General features: G+C 35.1%; 2 protein-coding genes across 2 annotated transcripts in view; one reads left to right on the forward strand and one right to left on the reverse strand.

The window, feature by feature from the left end:
- The window catches only part of LRRIQ3 (leucine rich repeats and IQ motif containing 3), a 187,469-nt gene extending 170,420 nt beyond the window's left edge, over positions 1 to 17,049 (reverse strand). Inside the window, exon 1 of the mRNA XM_058538299.1 lies at positions 16,921 to 17,049. The gene's annotated coding sequence lies outside the window, so the exon portion shown is untranslated. The remainder of the gene's footprint in view (positions 1 to 16,920) is intronic.
- A 158-nt stretch (positions 17,050 to 17,207) lies between these two features.
- Positions 17,208 to 25,405, forward strand: FPGT (fucose-1-phosphate guanylyltransferase). Its single transcript, XM_058538297.1, has 4 exons — positions 17,208 to 17,320; positions 18,637 to 18,804; positions 20,276 to 20,368; positions 22,205 to 25,405. The coding sequence occupies exons 1-4, from the start codon at positions 17,239 to 17,241 to the stop codon at positions 23,659 to 23,661; spliced, it is 1,800 nt and encodes a 599-aa protein (XP_058394280.1). The 5' UTR covers positions 17,208 to 17,238; the 3' UTR covers positions 23,662 to 25,405.
- The last annotated feature ends 1,142 nt before the right edge of the window (positions 25,406 to 26,547 follow it).

Consider the following 26,547-nt stretch of genomic DNA (forward strand, 5'->3'; position numbering starts at 1 on the left):
ACATGCACCCTGAGGACAGGACACTTATTTTGTAGTTAGCTATATATTTTTCATAGCTAGCATGAGACCCAGAATTGAATCAGATTTCAATCAATATATTTTTTCATAGATGTAGCTGGCTATCATTTCCTTTCCTCAGAAAAATAGTAAACTTTGGGGAAGAAAAGTTTAAGACTTCGACTCTTGGATAACTAATAGGTCAAAGAAGAAATTAAAAGGGAAATCAAAAAAATAACTTGAAACAAATGAAAATGGAAACACAACATACCAAAACTTATGGGATGCAGTAGAAACAGTTCAAAGAGGGAAGTTTACAAAGATAAATGCCTACATTAAAAAAAAATCTCAAAAAAACAAACTAACTTTACACTCCAGGAACAAGAGAAAGAACAAACTAAACTCAAGTTAGCAGAAGGAAGTAAATAACAAAGACAAGACAAGAAATAAATGAAATAAAGAATAGAAAAGAAGAAAAGATCAACAAAACTAAGGGTTGGTTTTTGAAAGGATAAACAGAATTGGCAAACTTCTAGCTAGACTTAAGAAAAAAAGAGAGAGGACTCAAATAAAATTAGAAAGGAAAGAAGAGACATTACAACTGATTCCACTCAAATACAAAGGATCATAGAGAATACTATGAACAATTATACCCCAACAAACTGGACAACCTAGAAGAAATGGATAAATTCCTAGAAACATACAATTTACTAAGACTTAATCATGAAGAAATAGAAAATCTGAACAGACCAATTACTAGTAAGGAGACTGAATCAGTAATCAAAAACCTCCCAACAAAGACAAGTCCAGGATCAGACGGCTTCACTGGCAAATTCTACCAAACATTTAAAGAAGAAATACCAACCCTTCTCAAACTATTCCAAAAATCTGAAAAGGAGGGAACACATCCAAACTCATTTTACAAAGCCAGAATCACCCTGATACCAAAGCCAGATAAGGACACTAAAGAAAAAAAATTACAGGTCAATATCCCTGATGAATATACATGAAAAACTTCTCAATGAAATTCTAGCAAATCAAATTCAACAGGACATTAAAAGAATCATACATCATAGTCAAGTGGGATTTATCCCTGGGATGCAAGGATGGTTCAACAACACAGATCAATGAATGTGATACACCACATTAATGGAATGAAAAATAAAAATTATATGATCATCTCAATAGATGCAGAAAAGACATCTGACAAAATTCAATATCCTTACATGATAAAAACTCTAATCAAAGGGGGAATAAAAGGAATGTAATTCAACATAACAAAGGCCATATATGACAAGCTTACAACTAACATCATCTCAATGGTGAAAGGTTGAAAGCTTTTCCTCTAAAATCAGGAAAAAGACAAAGGTACCCACTCTCACCAATCTTATTCAACATAATACTGGAAGTCCTAGCTAGAGCAATTAGGCAAGAAAAAGATATAAAAGACACCCAAATAAGAAAAGAAGAAATAATATTGTCTTTGCTTAGAGATGACATGATCTTACATATAGAAAACCCTAAAGACTCTATCAAAAAAACGATTAAAACTAATAAATTCAGCAAAGTCGCAGGATACAAAATCAACATACAAAAGTCAGTTGCATTTTATATATACTAACAATGAACTATCTGAAAAAGAAATAAAGAAAACAATCCCATTACACTAGCATTAAAAAGAATAAACTACTTAGGAATAAATTTAACCAAGGAGGTGCAAGATCTGTACACTGAAAACAATAAGACCATTAGTGAAAGAAACTGAAGAACAGACAAATAAATGGAAAGATATCTTGTGTTCATAGATTGGAATAGTTAACATTCTTAAAATGTGCATACTACCCAAAGCCCAAAGCCATCCACAGATTGAACGCAATCCCTATCAAAATCCCAATGGCATTTTTCACAGAAATAGGAAAAACAATCTTAAAATTCATATGCAACCACAAAAAAAATCCAAATAGACAAAGCAATCTTGAGAAAGAACAAAACTGGAGGTTTTGAAATCACTTCCTGATTTCAAAACATATTACCAGGGGCTGGCCCTGTGGCGCAGTGGTTAAATTCAGTGCACTGTGCTTCGGCAGCCTAGGTTTGCGGGTTTGGATCCTGGGTATGGACCTACACCATTCACCAGCTATGCTGTGGCAGTGACCCACATATAAAGTAGAGGAAGACTGGCACAGATGTTAGCTCAGGGCTAATCTTCCTCAAGCAATAAAAAGGGGAAGAGTGGCAACAGATGTTAGCTCAGCACTAATCTTCCTCAGCAAAAAAATAAATAAAAAATAATTACCAAGCTATACAAATTGAAACAGTATGATACTGGCATAAAAACAGGTACAAAGACCAACACAAAAGAACTGACAGCCCAGATATAAACCCATCCATATACGGTCAACTAATATTTGACAAGGGAACAAATACTCAACAAGGAAAGAATAGTATATTCAATAAATGGTATTGAGAAAACTGGATATTCAAAGGCAAAAGAATGAAATTGCACCCCTATCTACACCACTCACAAAAATTAACTCTAAATGGATTAAAGACTTAAACATAAGACCAGAAACAATAAAACTAGAAGAAAACTCTTAGGGAAAAAGCTCCTTGACATTGGTCTTGGCAATGATATTTTGGATATGACACCAAAAGCACATGCAACAAAAACAAAAATCAACAAGTGGGACTACATCAATCTAAAAAGACTTCTGCACAGCAAAAGAAACAATCAACAGAATGAAAAGGCAACCTATGGAATGGAAGAAAATATTTGCAAATCATATATCTAAGGAGTTAATATCCAAAATATAAAAGCAACTAACACAAATCAGTAGCAAAAAATAATAATAATAATCTGATTAAAAAATAGGCAAAGGGGGACCAGCCCAGGTGGCATAGCAGTTAAGTGTGCATGCTCCACTTCAGCGGCCTGGGGTTCGCAGGTTCAGATCCTGGGCGCGCACTGACAAACCTCTTGTCAAGCCATGCTGTGGCGGCGTCCCATATAAAGTAGAGGAAGATGGGTACGGATGCTAGCCCAGGGCCAATATTCCTCAGCAAAAAGAGGAGGATTGGCATTGGATGTTAGCTCAGGACTAATCTTCCTCACCAAAAAAAAAAAAAAAAAATAGGCAAAAGACCTGAATAGACATTTTTCCAAAAAAGACATACAAATGACCAATACGTATATGAAAAGGTGCTCAACATCACTAGCCATCAGAGAAATGCAAATCAAAACCACGAGATATCACCTCACACCTGTCAGAATGGCATTTATCAAAAAGAGAAGTAAGTGTTGCCAAAGATGTAGACAAGAGTGAACATTTGTGCACTGTTGGTGGGAATGTAAACTGGTGCAGTCACTATGGAAAACAGTATGGAGGTTCCTCAAAAAGTTAAAAATGGAACTACCATATGATCTAGGAATCCCACTTCTGGGTATATATCCAAAAGAAAGAAACAATTATCTTGAAGAGATATCTGCACCCCATGATCACTGCAGCATTATTCACAACAGCCAAGACATGGAAGCAACCTAAGTGTCCATCAACGGATGACTGGATAATGAAGATGTGGTATATATATACAATGGAATATTATACAGCCATAAAAAAGAAGAAATCTTGCCATTTGCAACAACATGGATGGAGCTTGAGGGCACTATGCTAAGTGAAATAAGTCACACAGAGAAAGACAAATACTGTATGATCTCATTTATATGTAGAATCTTCAAACAAAACAAAAAAACAAATAGATACAGAGAACAGATTGGTGGTTGCCAGAGGCAGGGAGTAGGGGGTTGGCAAGATGGGTGAAGAAGGTAAAAAGGTACAAATTTCTACTTATAAAATAAATTGGTCATGGGGAGGTAATGTACAGCATGGTGACTATAGTTAATAATACTGTATTGCATATTTGAAAGTTCCTGAGAGTAGATCTTAAAAGTTCACATGACAAGAAAAAAAAATTTGTTAACTATATGTGTTGATGGATTTTAATTAGGCTTATTGTGGTGATTATGTTGCAATATATACAAATGCTGAACATTACATTTTACCCCTGATACTAATATAATGTTATATGTCAATTATACCTCAATAAAAAGCAAGAATGCATAATAAAAAAAATAACGATAGATATGAAAAAAAACAAGGCTACACAGATATTCATTTAAGTATGGTGTAGACTAGCAAAAACATGAAACATCCTAAATGTCTTAAAAAGTGGAATTAAATAAAGTATCACATTACAGTCAATGGAATACTATGAAAGCATTAAAACTGATGTTGTAGAATACAGTTAGCCACATGAAAAGGTGTTGAAAAACAACCAAGTTATTGTTTTTGTTTAAAAATATTTTTACTGAACTGGATACTTTAAAAGGATGACTTCTGGTGAGTGAATTAGTCATTGATTAAAAATATTCATTTTTCTGTAGTACACATTAAAAAAAAGAAGTAACAACACTAAAAAGTAAAGTGATGGAGAAAGACATACCATGCGAACACTAATCAAAAGAAAGTTGGAGAGGGCTAGCCCCATGCCGTAGTGGTTAAGTTCTGCACACTCTGCTTTGGAGGCCTGGTTTATGGGTTTGGATCCCAGACATAGACCTACACCACTCATCAGCCATGCTGTGGCAGTGACCAACATATAAAGTGGAGGAAGATTGATATAGATGTTAGCTCAGGGCTAGTCTTCCTCAGAAAAAACAAAAAGAAAAAGAAAGCTTGAGAAGCTATAATATTTCAGAGTAGACTTCAGAGCAAGGAAAATTATCAGGGATAAAGAGGAGCATTACATAACGATGAAGGGACAATTCTACAAGAAGACACAACATTCCTTAATGTATGTCTGCCTAAACACAGCATCAAACACTTGAGGCAAAACTGAGAGAACTAGAACAAAGAAACAGATAAATTCACTATCACAGTTGGAGTCTTCAACACCCTCTATCAGAAATGGATAGATCCAGCAGGCAAAAAATCAGTAAAGACAGTTGAAATCCACAGCACCACCAGTCAACTGGATAATTGACATCTATCTGCTACTACTGCCAACAACAGATTACACATACTTCTCAAGCTCACATGGAATATTCACCAAGGTAGACCACAATCTGTGCCAAAAACATACCTTAACAAATTTAAAAGAATAGAAAGCATACACTGTCTGTCTCAGACCACAATGGAATTAAACTAGATATCAATAATAGAAAGACAGCTGGAAAAGCCCAAAATACATGAGATTAAACAACATACTTCTAAATAATATATGGGTCAAAGAAGAAATAATAAGATAAATTAAAATATATTTTGAACTAAATGAAAATATGCCTTATCAAAATTTATGGGATACAGTGAAAGCAGTGCTTAGAAAGAAATTTATAGCATTCAATTCATATATTAGAAAGAAGATCTAAAATCAATAATCTAAATTTCCATCTTAGGAAACTAGATAAGAGCAAATTAAATCAAAAGTAAGCAGAAGAAAAGTACATCAGTTATAAATATATTTTCAATAAATAAATTTGCAAAATACTATAATCTTAGCTTATATTCCCAAATATTTGGGGGTTGGGACATATTTTGTCATTATCTCATCCCAGAAGTCTCTATAAATATCCATAGGTTCTATAAATTTTAAACACTTTAACCAGATCACATGAAGGATCTTTTATGATAAAAAGCAATCAACTTTTGGGCCGGCCCCATGGCTTAGTGGTTAAGTGCATGCGCTCCGCTGCTGGCGGCCCGGGGCTCGGATCCCAGGCGTGCACCGACGCACTGCTTCTCCAGCCATGCTGAGGCCGCGTCCCACATACAGCAACTAGAAGGATGTGCAGCTATGACATAACAACTATCTGCTGGGGCTTTGGGGGAAAAATAAATAAATAAACAAAAATTAAAAAAAACAAAAGCAATCAACTTTTACTTATCTTTCAGATCTTTATTGAGGGGGGTAAAAAAGTGTCTTCAAATACTCTCTGTGGTTCCTTTTATCATACAATAATAAATCTTACTCCAAAGCATATCTCTTCCCTCTCTGTCAAGTTATTCAGAGTTAATTTAATGCTTAAATACTGAATCTCATCCCAGGTGCCTGCAAGGATACTTTCTGGTTCCTCTTAACTGATTTTTGTTGTATATACAGTCATGCACTGCATATTATACACAGTCATGCACTGCATAAAGATGTTTCAGTCAACGATGGACCATACACGATCATAGTCCCATAAGATTAGCATCAGATAGCCTAGGTGTGTAGTAGGCTATACCATCTAGGTTTGTGTAAGCACACTGTATGATGTTTACACACTAATGAAATTACCTAACAACACACTTCTCAGAACGTATCCCTATCATTAAGCAATGCATGACTGTATTTTAATTTTTAAGTCATTCTCAACTGATTACTTTAGTTGGTATGATATAAATTCTAAAATAATCTTAAAATCAGTCTTTCTCATATACTAGATTAATTTGTATTCATACTGTCTATTGCATTAATATTCACTTCCACCAACAGTATTTATTTGCTAGTATATAAATGACCTTAATATTAAAAAAAATCAGAATAGAACATTATTATATGATACCAACTTATTGCTATCCAGAGGAAAGATTAACATACGATTAGTAAGGTATAGGAATAAATGTAGTACATTCTTTTTCCATTTCTTTAAGAACTAGTATTTACATTCAGTATATAAAGTATATTTCAGTTATCTAGACTATTCATTTAAATAGTCTGTCACATATACCATTTTGGATAAGTGGGGATTTTTCATATTTTGTTTTACGCTACCTCATGCAACATTTAATTTTGTTTCTCATTCTTTCTTGCACATCAGAATAAGCAGAATAACACAAATTCCTAGGCCCCACGGCATACAGAGCTTCTCTCTGCAGCTATGTGCCCAGATGATCATAATGCCCACCAAGGGAAGCTGGAAACCACTGCAACTGATATCTCCTCCTCTACCTACTTAAAAGCTTGCTTACCAAATGCTACCAATTTTAAATATGACCATTAAAGAGGAATCCAAGCACTCTTGTTCCTTTTAGACTTTGATACTTTTACCACTACTTTGTGATAAGTGCATACAAATTGTATATTATCAAGTTCAAATAATATAATATTCAAAAGGTAAATTTAGTTGAAGTACAGCAACACATTAGAGAAAGCATCAGTGCTTCAATTACAAAGAAGTTCTGCAGTAAAAAGAAATCAGTATCATTGTCAGTAAACCTTTCATTAGTTTGTATCTACTGAAGTACCAATTTTAAAATTACCATACATTTTTAATCACAGTGTAAAAACCATGTTTTTATAAAATACAATGCACATCAATTAAAAGTCTCATCTTTGTTCACAACTTTTTCCATTTAAAAACAATTGGTGGCAAATACTTGAAGGGAAATCACATGAGGTTATAATTAACAAATATCTAAATTAAACATTGAAAAGTGAAAAATTTTTATTCTGTTTACTTCTATTTCAAATGGATATATAATAAATATTTAAAAGAAATTTTCAAGGAAATGTTTTGCTAACTGTGTCAATGACCTCTAGACATCATATTCATTCACCAGAATTTTAGATATTAGGAATATACATATATTATTATTTTAAGTAAAAAGTGTATTAAAATATAATATTGGGGGGCCAGTCTGGTGGCATAGCAGTTAAGTTTGTGTGCTCCGCTTCAGTGGCCCGAAGTTCACATCCCAGGTGCGGACCTGTGCACCACTTATCAAGCTGTGCTGTGGCAGGCATCCCACATGTAAAGTGGAGGAAGATGGGCACAGATGTTAGCCCACGGCCAATCTTCCTCAGCAAAAGAGGAGGATTGGCAACAGATGTTAGCTCAGGGCTAATCTTCACCAAAAAATAAAAGATGTTATATAAAATATTGGGTTTGATGGTCTCTGTTACAGTAAGTTATTTTGTAAGCATTAGTTATAACATTATTAAATAAAGGGAAGTCTGGACAATGGACTCCAGAATTATCACAAAAGTTACTAAGATTCTGCATATAAAATAAAATCATTAAAAAAGGAGAAAAATTAAGCTTTATTTTTACAAAAATCTAACTGCAAGATTTATTGTTAGTAATATATTACATCTACTGTTGTTGCAACCTATTTTTAGTTTAGAATGTCTATAATATATTTAAGCCCATCAAAAATATAGCAATTATATTTTTAAAATATTTTTTTATTTGGCCAATAGATTTATTGAGTCAATCTTGCCTTGATGAAGACTTGCCATGATTTTACATCGCAGAGAAGATGTACTTTAAAACTTAAAGAGAGATGTTCTAGTAGAACAGTCAGAACATTATATATCTCCTGGCAAATGAAAACAGAATCTAGTTGGTTTATAAGTTAATAAAAATAACCTTGATTTTTGAAATATTATATTTTCGTGGTATATTCCACATTTTCAAATGACATAAGTCATTTGGAACAAGGAATCAACATTCACGTTTAATCAAGACATCTTATTTTTCCCCCTTTAAATGTATTTGATTTCTAAAACTTAGAAGACTGTATATTTTTGCAAAAAAAAAAAGCTTTTGTGAAAACAACAGTTTTCAACTTTTATTTTTATTCTATACTTGTAGAGTGTAAAATCATAAATTTGAAAAAATTAAAGGGTGCTGAGCCGGAAGATGGATATAAAACAATCAAAACATCCAGAAAAACATCTGCACAGAAATCACAACTTCTTAATAAGAAAAATTTAGCATAGTCAGTATTTGTTTATTCTAACCTAAACAACCTTGTTTGGCAAACAGATTTTGAATATTCTAAAGTTGGGTCATCAATATACTTCTATTAAGTAGACTTACTGATTAAAATTTAGTTATTGACTCTCAATTTATATTCTTCACCACTTGCCCTCTCTCCCCCCCAACCCCCAAAAAAACTCATGCTACTATTGGGACAGGTATATTATGATTTTGCTACCTGGACAGTCCATTTAAAATAATCTACAAAAAATTAAGGGAGTTACAGAAAATCAAAGATAAAGAAAAATTCCTGAAAGAAGCCAAAAGAAAAAAATACCTTTCCTACAGAAGAAGAAAGACAAGAATTACATCTGACTTCTCCTCAGAAATCATGCAAGTAAGAAGCGAGTGGAGTAAAATATCTAAAGTGTTGAGAGAAAAAAAACCCATCAACCTAGAATTCTGTACCCTGTGAAATTATCCTTCAGAATGAAGAAGAAATAAAGACTTTCTCAGGGCAAACAAATACTGAGGAAATTTGTTGCCAGTCAGTCTGCCTTGTAAGAAATGTTAAAAGAAGTTCTTTAGAGAATAGGAATATAATATAGTTCAAAGTGCAGATCTACATAAAACAAGGAAGACCAATGAGAAAGAAATAAGTGTAGGTAAAATAAAAATCTTTTATTTTTCTTATTCTTAATTGATCTAACAGATAACAGTTTTCAAGATGCTAATAGCAAACAGTGTATGCAATTATCTATGCTTATGTATATACCATATATATGAACGTTTACATATAAGTAAAGTTAAACACAGCAATTATATTAGGGACAGAAGGAAGAAATTAGGATTATTTTCTTATTATAAGTTATTTACACTATGTGGGAAGGGGTACAGTGCTATTTGAAAATGGAATTGAATTAGTTGTAAACGTATATTGCATACTTTAGGACAATCACTAAAAAAGTAAAATAACTATGACCAGTATGTTAAGAAAGAGAGAAAATAGAATCATATACAATGCTCAATTAAAAGCACAAAAGTCAGAAAAAAGAGTAGAAGACAAAAAGAGGAACAAAGAATAATGGCAATAAATAGAAAACAGTAATTAATATAGCAGATATTAATGCAACTATATGAATAATCATTATGAATGTCAATGGTCCAAATGCACAAATTGAAAGATACTGTCAGAGAGGATTAAAAAAATACCCAACTCTATATTTTCTTAAAAAAACCCACTTTAAATACAGATAAATATAAATTAAAGTAAAGTGATGGAGAGAGATATACCATGCCAACACTAATCAAAAGAAAAGAGTAGCTATATTAACATCAGACAGAGCCGACCTCAATGCAAGGAAAGTTATCAGGGATAAAAATGGCATTACATAATCATAATGGAGTCATTTCTCGAAGAAGACGTACCAATCAATAAAGTTTATGCATCTAATAACAGAGGGTGAAACTATGTAAAGTAAAAGTGATAGAACTATAAGTAGAAACAGATGAATCCATTATCAGAGTTGGAGGCTTCAACATCTCTCTATCAGAAATGGACAGATCTAGCAGACAGAAAATCAGTAAGGATGTAGTTGAACTCAACAACACCATCAATCAACTGGATATAATTGACATCTATAGACTACTTCATCCAACAGCAGCAGAAGATACATTCATCAAAAGCTCACATGAAATAAGCCACCAAGATAGACTACATTCTGGGCCATAAAACATACCTTAACAAACATAAAGGACGAGAACTCATACAATGCCTTCTCCAGATCACAATGGAATTAAACTAGACATTAATAACAGAAAGACAGCTGAACAACCCCAAAATATTTAGAGATTAAACAACACATTGCTTTTTCTTTCTTTCTTTCTTTTTTTTTTTTGAGGAAGATTGGCCCTGTGCTAACATCTGTTGCCGATCTTCCTCTTTTTCTTTTTTCTCCCCTAAGGCCCGGTATATAGTTGTATATCACAGTTGCGGAGTTGTAGCTCTTCTATGTGGGATGCCGCCTCAGCATGGCTTGATGAGTGGTGAGTAGGTCCACTCCCAGGATCCGAACCGGCGAACCCTGGGCCACGGAAGCAGAATGTGCAAACTTAACCACTATCCCACTGGGTCGGCCCCAACAACACATTTATAAATAACACATGAGCCAAAGAAGATCTCAAGAGAAATTAAAAACTATTTTAAACTAAATGAAAATAAAAATACAACTTATCAAAACTTGTGAGATGCAGCAAAAGTGATGCTTAGAAGGAAATTTACAGCACTGAATGCATATATTGCAAAAGAAGAAAGATCTAAAAGCAATACTCAAACTTCGACCTCAGGAAACTAAAAAAAGAAGAGTAAATTAAATCCAAAGTAAGCAGAAGAAAAGATATAATAAGAATTACAGCAGAAATCAAGGAAGGAAATTTAAGGAAGAAATTATACCAATTCTCTAAAATCTCTCTCAGAGGATAGAAGCAAAGGGAATACTTCCTACCTCATTCTATGAGGACAGGATTATCATAATACTAAGGCCAGAAAAACACAATACAAGAAAGGAAAACTACAGACCAACAGTTCTCATGAAAACAGAAGCAAAAATCCTCAAAAAAATTTTAGTAAATTGAATCCAACAATGCATATAAAGAATCATACCTACCACCAAGTGGGGTTTATCCCCGGTACACAAGACTGTTTCAACATCCAAAACCAATTAATGTAATCCATCACATCAACAAGCTAAAAAAGAAAAATCACATGATCATATCAATACATGCAGAAAAAGCATCTGACAAAATCCAACATCCATTCATGACAAAAACACTCAGTAAACTAGGAATAGAGGAGAACTTCTTCAACTTGATAAAGAATATCTACAAAAATTTACAGCTAACATCATACCTAATGGTAAGAAACTAGTAGGTTTCCCACTAACATGAGGTCCAAGGCAAGGATGTCCCCTCTCAACACTGCTTTTCAACATTATACCAGAAGTCCTAGCTAACGCAATAAGACAACAAATGGAAATAAAAATGTACAGATTGGGAAAGAAGAAATAAAACCATCTTTATTCACAGATGACAGGATTGTCTATGTAGAAAATCCAAAAGAATTGACAAAAAAACTGCTAGAACTAATAAGTGATTACAGCAAGGTTGCAGATACAAGGTTAATACATAAAAATCAATCACTTTCCTATATACAAGCAATGAACAAGTTAAAAACACTATATTATTTACATTAGCACCTCCGAAAATGAAATATTTAGGTATAAATGTAATAAATACGTCCAAGAACTAAAGGAGGAAAACAACAAAATACGGATGAGCAAAATCAAAGAACTAAATAAATGGAGAGATACTTAAGGTTCATGGAAAGGAAGACTCAATATTGTCAAGATGTCAGTTCTTCCCAACTTGGATCCATAGATTCAATGTAATCTCAATCAAAATCTCAGCAAATTATTTAATTGATATTGACAAACAGATTCTAAAGTTTATATGCAGAGGCAAAAGATCCACAATATCTAATTCAATATTGAAGGAGAAGAACAAAGTTGGAGGAATGACACTACCCAACTTCAACACTTACTATTAAGCTACAGTAGTCAAGACAGTGTAGTATTATCAAAAGAACGGAAAGATAGATCAGTGGAACAGAATATAGAGCACAGAAATAAACATACACGAATATAGTCAACTGATCTTTGACAAAGGAACAAAGGCAATACAATGGAGCAAAGACAGACTTTCAAAAAATGGTGCTGAACAACTGGACGTCCATATGCAAAAAAAAATCAATCTAGATACAGACTTTACACCTTCAGAAAAATAATTCAAAATGGATCTATGACCTAAATGTAAAACACAAAACTATAAAAATCCTAGAAGATAACCTAGGAGAAAACCTAGATGACCTCAGGTATGATGATGACTTTTTTAGATACAACACCAAAAGCATAATCCAAGAAAAGAATATTTTACAACCTGGACTTCAGTAAAATTAAAGACACACGCTCTGCAAAAGGTAATGTCAAACAAATGAGAGGAAAAGTCACAGACTAAGAGAAAATATTCACAAAAGAAACATTTGATAAAGGACTATTATCCAAAATATACAAAGAACTCTTAAAATTCAACAAGAAAATGAATGATCAGATTTAAAAATGGGCCAAAAACTTTAATGGACACTTCTCCAAAGAAGATATACAGATGGCAAAGAAGCACATAAAAGTTGCTCCTCATCATATGTCATCAGGGAAATACAAATGAAAACAATGAGATACCATTACGCACCTATTAGAATGGCCAAAATCTTGAACACTGACACCACCAACTGCTGGTGAGGATGTGGAGCAACAGGAACTCTCATTTATTGCTGGTAGGAATGCAAAATGGCACAGCCACTTTGGAAGACAATTTTGAAATTTCTTACAAAACTAAACATACTCTTACCATAAGATCCAATAATTGCACTCTTTGGTATTTACCCAAAGGAGTTGAATACTTATTTCCAAAAAAACACCTACACATGGACATTTATAGCAGCTTTATTCATAATCGCCAAAGCTAGGAAGCAACCCAGATGTCCTTCAGCAGGTGAATGAATAAACTGTGGCACATCCAGACAATGGAATATTACTCAGCACTGAAAAAAAAATTAGCTATCAAGCCATGGAAAGACATGGTGTAACCTTAAATGCATATGACTAAGTGAAAGAAGTCAATCTGAAAAGGCTACATACTGTATGACTCCAACTACATGACATTCTGGAAAAAGTAAAACTATGGAGATAGTAAAAAGATCAGCAGTTGCAGGCTTTAGAGCAAAGAGATAAACAGGCAGAGCACAGAGGATTTTTAGGGCAGTGAAACTATCCTGAATAATACTATAATGACGTACACATGTTGTTATACTTTGTCCACACCCATAGAGTATACAACACCAAGAGTGAACCCTAAGGTAAACCATGGACTTTGACTGCTTACGATGCATCAATTTAGGTTTACCAATTGTAACAAATGTACCTCTCTGGTGGGGCAATGTTGATAAGAGGGAAGGCTATGCATGTGTGGGTATATAAATGGCGGTATATTGGAAATCTCTGTACCTTCTTCTCAATTTTGCTGTGAACCTTAAACTGCTCTAAAAAATAAAGTCTTTTAAAAAAACAAAACTAAAGGCGAAAGTAAAATGGAAGTTCAAGGGGAAACAAATTTTCCTTGGTCCTCCAGAAAGGTGAGAGAGGGTGAGTTCCTTCAATAGGGTACAGCGGGAAAGAAAATAGTGAAGAAACAAGTTGAGCACAGGCTTCCTGAGTAAATAAATTGAAATAAAGGGAACAGTAAAAAGATTTTTGCTCTACACCACTTGTCAGGAAGAGTAGGGGGAGGAACAGTGGTTAAACAGAGAGATGAAGCACAAGGAATGGAAAAGATCAGAGCCCTCGCATGAACTGACCAACCCACGCACCACGAGCTCCACGGTCCATAATCCAGGATCCTCTTCATTTGGCTTCAGCTTCTTTTTATGAAGAAGGAAAAAGACTCGAATGTGAACAAAAAAATTTTTTAAAGTGCTTCTCTATAATTTCCACACAACAGTCATAGTTCTGCCTATAGTAATCAAAACAACCTAACTGGCATTAACTGTAAATGGGCATAAGGCATGTTATTGGGGTGACAGAAATGTTATAAACCTGGATTGTGGTGATGGTTGCACAACTTAGTAAATTTACTAAAAATCATCAAATTGTTCACTTACAACAGGTGAAGTTAATGGTATATAAAGTAAACCTCAATAAAGTTCTATTAAAAAAATCTATCTCACTCTTCTTTATGGCACTTCTTCAGATACTCTCTACTCTCCTCCCACAGAAAAAAAAGCCCATATGCCTCCACAGAATATCATTTTTCAACTTATTATAGTTCAATTCCTCTGACATCCCTTTTAAAATGTGGAATCCAAGATTAAACACACATTTCCATTGTGTTTTACTTGTACAGAATTAATGGGTTTACTACTTAACTGTATTGGCATATTTTATTCTGGTTACTGTAGCTTATGACTGTTTAAACAACCATATCACACTGTTTGATTATATTAAACATAAATAAAATCCCTATACTTTTTTACCCCCTACAATCAACCGCCAAGGAAATTTACTCCCACTCACACAGTATACAATATTTTTTCACTTTTTACTTAAAATTATTATTAGTGAAAATTTGAGAAAAACAGAAAAGAGGGAAGAAGAAGAAAAACCATAGCTGATAATGTGGTATATTTACTTCCAGTACACTTTATGTGAGTAACGTAATCATATTAGGAAAAAATAACACCCACGTCCATGACCATCCTTCCCAGGTCCAAGAAATGCTAGATTTAATATTCTATGTGATAGAGTCTATTACATCACCCTGTTTTAGTCCCCTCACAGTTCTTATCACTATCACAATTTTCTTATTATTTTGTTACTTTTTCATTGTTTGCATTACCTCATTAGTAGGTACAATCCCTGAGCTTACAGGCTCTACTGACCTTTCTTCCCTTGAGACCTCATGTAGTTCCAAAGTTTAAAATTAATTCCATCTGTATGCTGACAACTCCCCAAATTATATCTCTAGCTCAGACCTCTCTCATGAACTCCAGGGTCCTATGTATAATGCACACAGACACATACACAAACTTCCATTACAGCACTACATGCATATACATCTGTTTATCCTTCATGTCCAAAACCAAATTCTGGACTCTTCCCTACTACCCCACCAACATTCCTCATCCAGAGCCTTTCCCATCTCAACTGATGGCCACTCTAACCTTTATGCAGTCATCCTCGACTCCTCCTTCTATCACATTCCACAGCCATTCCATTAGCAAATCATATTGATTGTGCCTTCAAAAAAATATATCCAGAATCTAATCAGCTTCTCATCATCCCCACTGTTACCATCCTGGCCAAGCCTTCCCCAACCCTCACTTGTATTACTGCAGTAACCTCCAAACAAGTCTCCCTGCTTCTTCTACCCTTGCCCCATCCTCCACTACAATCTCTTTTCACATTTCTGAGTGATCCTTTTACATGTATGGCAAGTCACATCAAAACCCTGCAATGGCTTTGCTTCCCTCAGTAAAAAACAAAGTTCTTTCTTTGGGCCTTTGTCACCTCTCTGACCTTCTCTCTTGCTACTTTCCCGTTTGCTCACCCTCACCTCACTCAAGTCTTTCGTATTTTCTAAATGTTCTTAACAAGAATGTTTTGTTTCTATTAACAGAAAACTTTTAAACGACAGAACTATGAAAGAGCAATCTCTCTTTTTACTCAAACGCTTTCTCTCTAAGTACAGAATAAAATAACCAGATCAAGTTTTCAGAAGAAAAAAACTAAGTTAAGTTCACGGTTAGAGCGTTAGGGCCTTAAATGCCTATGTTCCTGATGAAGCCTTCAAGGAAGCCAGGCTTCTCAAAGAAATCACACTGTACGGTGTGGTAGAATGATTTCTGGGTTTGAGATTGAAATATCTTGCTTAAATCTTCTCTCTACTACTTACTAATCGTGAGACCTTGACCAAGTCATTATTCTCTCGGATTCATAGCTCTCTTAGGAGTAAAGATGAACATATGAATCTGTAAAACGCACTATACACTCGGTGCGTTACAAGAGAAATACCTGTAGATACCTACCAAAAACACATCTAATAAGGCTGACTTATTGCCAGGAATGTTATTGAAAGTTCTAGATTAATCTGTATATACAAAAGGAAGCCAGAGAACCAACGAAAATATCACAAGTGTTAAGGGCCTGGTTGCAGACTGAATTTTATACAACTTCCAAAAAGACTCGGAACTGACAACTGAGAGAGGTGGAGCGACTCACTCCCTAGGAACTGCAAGGGCCAAGAAGCCACAAACACAAGGTTCCTGAAGAGAACACAGGTTTTGAAGTGTTCAGACTGCGGATGTGGATCTGGTGGGGGCAGACGGCTCCAGATGACGACGCCGGGGGAGGAGATAACTGTCAAGGGGTCCTTGGGAACTGCTCCTGGATGAAACAAACCCCGAGTCGGAAAGGACGCATCGCCTTCGGAGAGAAAGCTGGAAGTTAGCTTGTAGTTGCGTCTTCTCCTGGGCGGGTCAGTTCTAGCAATTTTGTCGCCTAACCTGAACCACTCACCGGGTCAACCGGGCCGCAAGGCCCTATGAGTTGGGGACAAGCGGCCCAGACTCGGCACAGTCCGAAAAGTCGCTAGGTAGCCATGGGCTCCGGAGACCGTCGCTAGAGTAACGGGACGCGGCGCCGAGCTCACCCCATCATGGCTTTCCTTGGGCAGGCCCAAGAGCTCCGGGGGCGTGGCTACGTGCGTGACGCACGCAGGGGGCGGGACAAGGCGAAACCGGACCAAGGGACGAGCTACGGTCCAGGGCGCATGCGCGCTGCGCTGGGCGGCGGGATACCTGGAAGTCTTCAGCCAGCCTCGGGAAAGGTGGCGCTATGGCCGCTGGAAGTGCAGCTGCCGGCGTATGCCTGCGGGAAGCCACCCAGCGAAAGTTGCAGAGGTTTTCAAAGCTAAGAGGTATCAGAGGAGGAACCCCAGCTCTCTCCGGCAGTGGGCAGGGCGGGTGCTTTACGGGTCGGGAAATTTGCTGGACTCACTTCCTGTTTGCTTCTCACCTGCGCGCCCCGGACGCTAGCTGATAATTCCTCTTGAGTTTCTTATTCTCCGTCCCTACCTTTCTTTACGTTATGCTTGTTACTTTCTTTCTTTCACTTTGTTCCTAGTAGAATATATATCATAATAAAATAAGGAAGAAGAAAAAAATTATTAAGCTGACTAGCGAAGCTATAAAACATGATTATATATTTGGTGAGCTCATTAACAAAAGTTATTTTAAATAAATCTGAAAGATCTAAAGCATAGTGTTTTGGCCCTTACAAATCTGATTTTAGCCTTCTCCCACCCCCTTGCCTACTTCACCAGTTTGTTCCATAATGTGAACGCTTACTGAGTAAAAAACAAAACATGGAAGAATTAGGGATTGAAAATTAAAAGGGGGAAGTTTGTTTCAAAATGTTTTTTTAAGAAAAGTCTATGCCACTTGTCATTTCCTATAGAATTGTCTAATAAAATTAGTTATATTTTTGATCAAGTTACTGTTTTAAAAGGACAGAAAATAATACATGAAGGACAGTAAAATGTTTAAGACTATTAAATTCTAGGTGACACGTCCTGTTTGTTAACCAATAAAAGCCCGTATTCATCTTGTTTATGAGTAAAGAGCTTCCAGCTGTCCGCCAGAAGTTCAGTCTGTCTTTTCATGAGTTCGTCAGTGAGTTGGGGACTTTTCTGTTGTCCAGAATTTTATGTCATACTCCCATAGCCTTTGTAAACTTTCAGGGCTCATCTTAAGGTAATAAAAAATAAAGTACATTTATAAACAGCAACATTGTAGGAATGGATCCTTGGTTTGAATCTTTTAGCCAAGAAACACTAAGTGGTCCTGATATATGAAAGTTGATTTTCAAAGCTGAAGATTCATTTATTTGTTCCTTTGTCTCCTTATTTAAGAATTAAGGTAATAATCTTTGGCAAGTCAAAAGTACTGCTCTTAAAAAAAGTTATATCTTTCACAATATCTAAATAAATGAGACTGTACACCACAAATGAAGCAAGTAATCTAAAAGAGAAAAAAAAGTAGACTTTGTGAACAATCCTCATTAGAACTATTTTGAATCATACTAATTGGCCACTATTCATTCTCTAATTCTCAAAAGCAGAAGATACATTTATGAAGATGATAATATTACCTCTTTTTTTTTCTTTCCAAATAGGTAAACCTGTAACAGCTAGATAATTATAATATTTATCATTTCCTTGCTTTTTCCACATAGGCAAACCTGTGGTAGCTGGAGAATTCTGGGACATTGTTGCAATAACAGCAGCTGATGAAAAACAGGAACTTGCTTATAAGCAACAACTGTCAAAAAAGCTGAAAAAAAAGGAGTTACCCCTTGGAGTTCAATATCATGTTTTTGTTGATCCTGCTGGAGCAAAAATTGGTATGCATTTATGGTTAGATTTATATCCTAGGTTCTGGACAGAATAATCACTGAAGAAAAATTTACTATGGCTTAGAGTTTATAAGCTGTATATCTTTTCACCCATAGTCTTTACAAACTTTAGAATTTTAATGTAAATTCACTGTTTTTTCAGAAAGATAAAAGGCGTGGGCTGGCCCCATGGCTTAGCGGTTAAGTGCTCTCGCTCTGCTACTGGCAGCCTGGGTTAGGATCCCCGGGCGTGCACCAACGCACCGCTTCTCCGGCCATGCTGAGGTCACGTCCCACATACAGCAACTGGAAGGATGTGCAACTATGACATACAACTATCTACTGGGGCTTTGGGGGGGAAAAAAAGGGGGAGAATTGGCAATAGATGTTAGCTCAGAGCCAGTCTTCCTCAGCAAAAAGAGGATTAGCATGGATGTTAGCTCAGGGCTGATCTTCCTCACAAAAAAAAAAAAAGATAAAAGACGTAGTAACTGTTCTTACACATTGTGACTTACCGTGAAAAATGTTGTTATTTAAAAGAGGATTTTATTAGTTTTAATAAAATTTACTCAGATGGTGAATATTCCTTTGGACCTTATCTGTAGGCCTCTTAAGAGCCCTCCTCACACCCCAGTTTCTTCAGAAATTTACATGAAGAATGCAAATCAAGAAAAAGATATATAATCGGCCTTTTGGGACCGCAATTCAGAATGCAAAAGAGCACAGTCTAATGACTTAAGTATCACAGATATTTACTTTAAAATTTTTGTTTAGGTCAGCTTTGCCTTTTGACCCTCCGTAACAAATACAAATACATGCTGTTTTTCTCAGGGCCATTTTCCATGTGATACTTAAAGGTGAAGCCCCTTGATACCAGAGATAGGGTATATATATCTGACACTGGCATTGTTCTGATTAGCCAATGTTGTTTTAATCCTCAGAATTATGCAGTCACTATTTTATTTATCCTCATTAATATATAGAAGAGAATCTGAGGCACAGAAAGTTAACTTGCCCATGGTAACTAGTGTTACACTGAAGATGTTTTTTAGGAAACCAGGTTTTAAAAACTTATTAGAAAGGAAATCTAATTTGCGTATTTGATTACATAATGGGAGAAATATTTAAATGGTTTTTGCAATTTGTAACTCAAGTGAATGTCTTTACTTACAGTCTTCTAGTGTTGCAGGTTGCCTAATTTATCATTTCTTCTGTTTTATAAGTACTATTTCAGATGATTAGCTCATTGTTTATTACTGAGGGCTGATCTCTAGGTTTCATTACTAGTTGTTTGTTTATTTATTTAATTGCTATGAAATGTGTATTTAATTTGATTCTTTTGCCCATACCTTTGCTCTCTGCCTAGTTAATTGTAGCAAAAAGCCATATCCTCAAAGTTATAAGACCTAAATTTACTGTAATTACAAAGTTTTAGTAGGTTTCTATGAAATAAATTTTATTTTTTAACTTTATTTTTAAGGAAATGGAGGATCAACACTTTGTGCCCTTCAAAGTTTGGAAAAGCTATATGGAGATAAATGGAATTCTTTTACCATCTTGTTAATTCACTCTGGTAAAGTTACACTTTACTAATTTACATTTTCTTTTCAGTATTTTACCTTTGATATCTTAGGGACTTTTTTTCCCTTGCAAATACTTTCCTCTCTCTTTTTTTTAATCTTTGAAGTTATTCTGCTTTGAAAACAAATATTTCATGCTTCTCTTGATATTTTAGGTTGTAAGCAGCATAATGTTTTTCACAAAATTTATCCTTAAAATTGTAGATCACATACATCATCATCTTTTCATGGATATTGTTTTTGGTATATATATAGGAAGTTATTTTCCTAAGACAGAGCTCATCAAAATATGAACATTTCTCGGTAGTGCTTTAGAAGGGATTCTTATTTCCCTTCTAAAGGGGAGAGGCTCGTTTAGCACTCTGATTACCAACCTTTTGCCAAAACCTTGTATCGTGCATTTTTATCTGATTATTGGTGATCAAAGTCTACAATCTTTAAAAGAATTTAAAAACAAAAAAAAAGGTGGTGACAAAACATAGAGTTGACAAGAAAGTGTGTAAAACATTTTAAAGCAGAAAAGTAAGAAAGAAATAATCTTAGAATAAAGGATACTTTTTTAAATTGGATAAATGTATTGTATGAAAATTTTGGTTGTATGAAAACTTCTGTTATTTTTCTCTGTATACTGGGGGCTGATGAAAACTTTGTCACGAACTGGTACCAGGCCAGGACAGGTTATTTGAGAACGACTCATCTATGTGGCTTCCAAGGCGCTTTCCATTTCTTCTGATTCTTATACAGAACAATGATTCCTTGTAGAGATGATATCAAGTAAAACATCCAAGTTCTGATTTTAAGACTAACTAAAAAAGTAAAAAAATTCAAATTTATAGTTTTATTCCAGAACAAGTAGTAGTATTACCAATTTAGTGAAAATTAAATTAGACACCAGAAAATACATAGTTAGAAATAGGTAATTCTTATAATGTTAAACTTTACTATTAGCTAGTGTTTGGAAAAGGAAAAAGTAGAAAGTAACCATTAGCTTTCATTTGTTAGACAATGTACTATGTGCCAAATGCTTTACAGGTATAATTGATCTCATAAAACATGATAAAGCAAAATATTAGTCTACATTTGCTGATTTGGAGTAAATCCAAAGGTAAACAACTACAAAGTGGTGAACCAGAGTTTGAACCCATTTTTGTCTGGCTCTACTACGTAATGCTGCCTCTCACTATAATTAGTTAATATAAAAATGATGTTAGCTATTTAACGTGTTTAAGAGAACACACTTTTCAAGGAATTAAGAAGACACAAGGCTCATCTTAGAGGGAAAAAGCCTGTTTAAACAAGTATAAATTTTTAAATACTTTTAAGTAAATGCATCTTTACTTCCTTTTAGTGTATGTAATAATTTGAGGAAAGATACTACATCTGGAAATTACTGTTTAATAGATAATTTTGAAATTGGTATATTAGTTATTTGTGACTTTTTTTTCCCCTGTGAAATGGATTCTTAATGGAGGGGTTTAAACACGGTTGAAATTTATTGTTTAATATGTAGATATGAGATCATGTTTTAGCCCGTGGTCCTTTTTACTAGTTTTGCAGTTGATTCAAAACAATTCACAGGCCCTAAAGTATATTAGAATTCTTTTCCAACTAGAATCTTTAAAACTGCATTATGTGAAGTGGCTACAGGAGAATTGCTCTGTGAATTTGTACTCTGGAATTTATTAATCTTTCCTGAGTTACAGTAATGCATTGTATGTATTAAATATCTTTAGAGACATTTTGAGTTGTAACTGATGCCCCTGGGTTTTTAAAATCTTGTAAACAATCTTACAAACATTTTAAAACAGTTATTTTGTTTAATTTCGTAGGTGGCTACAGTCAACGCCTTCCAAATGCAAGTGCTCTGGGGAAAATTTTCACTGCCTTACCTTTTGGTAACCCCATCTATCAGATGTTAGAATTAAAACTCGCCATGTACATTGATTTCCCCTCACATATGAATCCTGGGATTCTGGTTACCTGTGCAGATGATATTGAACTTTATAGTATTGGAGAATCTGAGTTTATTAGGTTTGACAAACCTGGCTTTACTGCTTTAGCTCATCCTTCTAGTTTAACTGTAGGTACTACACATGGAGTTTTTGTTTTAGAGCCTTGTAATGGTGTAGAATATAGAGACCTTGAATACAGACGTTGTCATCGTTTCCTTCATAAGCCCAGTATAGAAAAGATGCATCAATTTGATGCTGTGTGTAGACTTGGAAATTTTTCTCAACAGGACTTTGTGAGGGGTGATACTCCCTCTCTTAAATTAGACCTTGAGTATGTCTACACAGACAGCCTATTTTACATGGATCATATTTCAGCGAAAAAGTTACTGGGTTTTTATGAAAGAATAGGCACGCTGAACTGTGAAATAGATGCCTATGGAGACTTTCTGCAGGCTTTGGGACCTGGAGCAACTGTGGAGTACACCAGAAACACATCAAATGTCACTAAAGAAGAGTCAGAGCTGGTAGATATGAGGCAGAGAATATTTCATCTTCTTAAAGGAACATCACTAAATGTTGTTGTTCTTAATAACTCCAAATTTTATCACATTGGAACAACTGAAGAATATTTGTTTCATTTTGCTTCAGATAGCAGTTTGAAGTCAGAGCTTGGCTTACAGTCCATAGCCTTTAGCATCTTTCTAGCAGTACCAGAATGCTCTGGTAACACATCCTGTTTCATTCAAAGTATCCTGGATTCAAGATGTTCTGTGGCGCCTGGCTCAGTTGTGGAGTATTCCAGATTGGGGCCTGATGTTTCAGTCGGGGAAAACTGCATTGTTAGTGGTTCTTATATCATAGCAACAGCTGTCCTGCCTGCATTTTCTTTTGTGTGTTCCTTAAGCTTGAAGATGAATGGACACTTAGAGTATTCAACTATGGCATTTGGAGTACAGGACAACTTGAAAAAGAATGTTAAAACATTGTCAGATATAAAATTACTTCAATTCTTTGGGGTCTGTTTCCTGTCATGCTTAGATATTTGGAATCTGAAAGTTACAGAGGAACTGTTCTCAGGAAACAAAACATGTTTGAGTTTGTGGAATGCTCGTATTTTCCCAATTTGTTCTTCTTTGAGTGATTCGGTTACAACATCCCTAAAGATGTTAAATGCTGTGCAGAACAAGTCAACATTCAGCCTGAATAACTATAAGCTATTGTCCATTGAAGAAATGCTTGTCTACAAAGATGTAGAAGACATGATAACTTACAGGGAGCAAATTTTTCTAGAAATTACTGCAAATAGAAAACAGTCTGGTTTAGAGACATCTTAAATGTTGTATACTTTGCCTTTCTGTTTTTTTTGTGTGTGTGTGAGTAAGACTAGCCCTGAGCTAACATCCGATGCCAATCCTCCTCTTTTTTTTTGCTGAGGAAGACTTGCCCTGGGCTAACACCCATGCCCATCTTCCTCCACTTTACATGGGACGCCGCCACAGCATGGCTTAGCAAGCCGTGCATCGGTGCGCGCCCGGGATCTGAACCGGCGAACCCCGGGCTGCCGCAGTGGAGCGTGCACACTTAACCACTTGCGCCACTGGGCCGGCCCCGCTACTTTGCCTTTCTTGATTGAGCAAGATTGCAGATATAGAAGTTTTCTATAGACATTTGTTTGTTTCATTGAAATGAATTAAGGAAAATATATTAACATAATTGCTGTCGCACTACATAAATAACACAAATACACATAAGATATTTTTTGATGAAAATTAATATTTCAAGTCTAAGTTCAGAAAAAGAAATGGATGTTTATCACTATTTTTAATTTTTCTTTTAATAAAGGTGGATTTATGGAGCATTGTTTTCTTCACATAATACTATAGTAGTTTTAAAGGTAATCTTTTAAACATACCTTTAGAGTTTTTCCATCTTCTTTTGGGCTTTGGTTCCAATAAAGCTCTAAATTATTGGCAGGTCTCTCCTCAAACGTCATAGTCCTAGTCTGATGAATTAATAAAAATGGCATACTATAGGGTCTTCAGAGCACTGTACGAATACTGTAGAAATACTTTTTTGGAGACACATCCATAGCTGACAAATTCAGATTAAATCAATGCTGAAAATACTGTGATTATCTTAATTGATAAATAACTAGATAACAAATGGCTCTGAAATTGATGATAAAAATTTATCTTATTTATTGATCTCATCAAAATGAAACAAAAAGGGTGTATATGTTATTTTGTCCTTATAAACTTAAACATGTGTTTGTATATTTTAAATCTTTTCCCTAAAGTTCCATCCACAGGAAAACACACACACACACAAAACTCAAGTATCTGTGTGAGGAAGATGTTAGGAATAATTGGGATTCACTATAATCATATAAGTTCACTTTGCACATTACTCTCATCCTCTCTTATTAATCCCATTAATAGAACTGTTAAATTACCAGATGGACTGATTTTACTTTCCATTTCCTATCTTCTGTCCATGCACTGGTGATGATGCTGAGAAGCAATAAATGGCCAAAAGGTACACAGCAGGAAGGAGCCAGAAGAATAGAAGGACTGAGAAAATACACAGATGATAAACAGCTTCAAGAAAATAAAAATTGGCTGGAATCCCAAGTTATGTGTTCCTATTTTGGTAAAAGCATGTGAAATGTCTTCATATCGAAGTCTAATAACAGAAAAGGTATATCCGTTTTGTGGTTTAACGTGAATAAATAGAAATAAGAACTGGTCTTTGCCACTTTTATTTATGTATTAACATATCAATATGAAAGTAATTGGAAAACCAGAAGTAACTTGTCTGCAACCCTCAATTATAATATTTGTGTGTGTGTGTTCTTTTTTTCAAGGTTCTTCCCAAGGAGAAAACAGAGATATATGGTAGCTATTGTTTAGCATTTACTGATTTACTTGCAGACCTTTCAGAGGATATGTGTTTGTTGTTCATTAAATGTTCAATACTGTATTTCATATGATCTAAAGTGCCATCAATTATTAAGAATCACCATTATTTTATGTTCCACTGAAAAAGAGAAAACACTACCAATAAAAAATGCTGCAATGCTTTCTTTGTTACTTGAAGTTTTTATATTTATTTATTGGAGATCTCTTTTAAATGCAGTTAAATATAGATTTTTATTGTTTAACCCTCTTGCATATACATATAAAGGAACAAAAAAGTGAAATATTGAGGTATAGTTAAGACTATACCTTATGTATAATGAAAACTTCACATTCAGAACCAAACTCTTCTGAAGCACTTTTCAACTCAAAAGTTGTTGATATCCATGTATTTCCATCCAGTACCATCTTATGTGCTATCTGTTGTATTGGTATCTGCATTTCCTAAGAGTGCCGTCATTGCACCACTGTCTGGATTTTCCTCCAACCTGTCGACACCAGATACCTGTTCTGCAAGTTTTGATGCTGATGCTTTGCTTTTGACAAAATTCGGTTTCATTTTTGCCTCAGCTCAATCACAAGTCTCTAGAAGATAGGTGGCTTCTATTCAAAGTCGGTAGGAAGTTTCTGACAAATTGGCAGCCACCATTTTAATCATACTCTTGCTCAATTATGGATTCTGGCTGCTTTGAAACGTTATCTGTACCAAAGAATTTGACAGTGTCTCTTGCCTTGAGATGCATTGCTTGGTGCGTAGTACCACACATGTCCCACCAGCAGTGTACCTAACTCAGCCGAAGTGATAATCACATGCATGTATAAGTAAGAAATTGAAAATTTCCTCTTGACATCATTTTCATTTTATAAAATCACAGCCCTTAAATCGTATACTCTCAAAGTTTGTAAAGGTCTGCTATTATTTGCAATTAAGTGTATTCCATAAATTTATTGATGAGTTAATAATTAAGTGACTGAGCAGAGCATGGGAAAAATTCCAACATTTGGTATTAATCTCCTACCTTAGGCATTTATTCTCCATACTAAGCAAAACAGACGCCCGTCAGAATGGCTATAATTAACAAAACAGGAAACAACGTGTTGGAGAGGATGTGGAGAGAAGGGAACTCTCATACACTGCTGGTGGGAGTGCAAACTGGTGCAGCCACTATGGAAAACAGTATGGAGATTCCTCAAAAAATCAAGGATAGAACTACCATATGATCCAGCCATCCCACTGCTGGGTATTTATCCAAAGAACTTGAAAACACCAATTTGTAAAGGTACATGCACCCATGTGTTCATTGC

The sequence above is a fragment of the Diceros bicornis genome, chromosome 4 (assembly GCF_020826845.1).
Source record: "Diceros bicornis minor isolate mBicDic1 chromosome 4, mDicBic1.mat.cur, whole genome shotgun sequence".
NCBI classification, from domain to species: domain Eukaryota; kingdom Metazoa; phylum Chordata; class Mammalia; order Perissodactyla; family Rhinocerotidae; genus Diceros; species Diceros bicornis.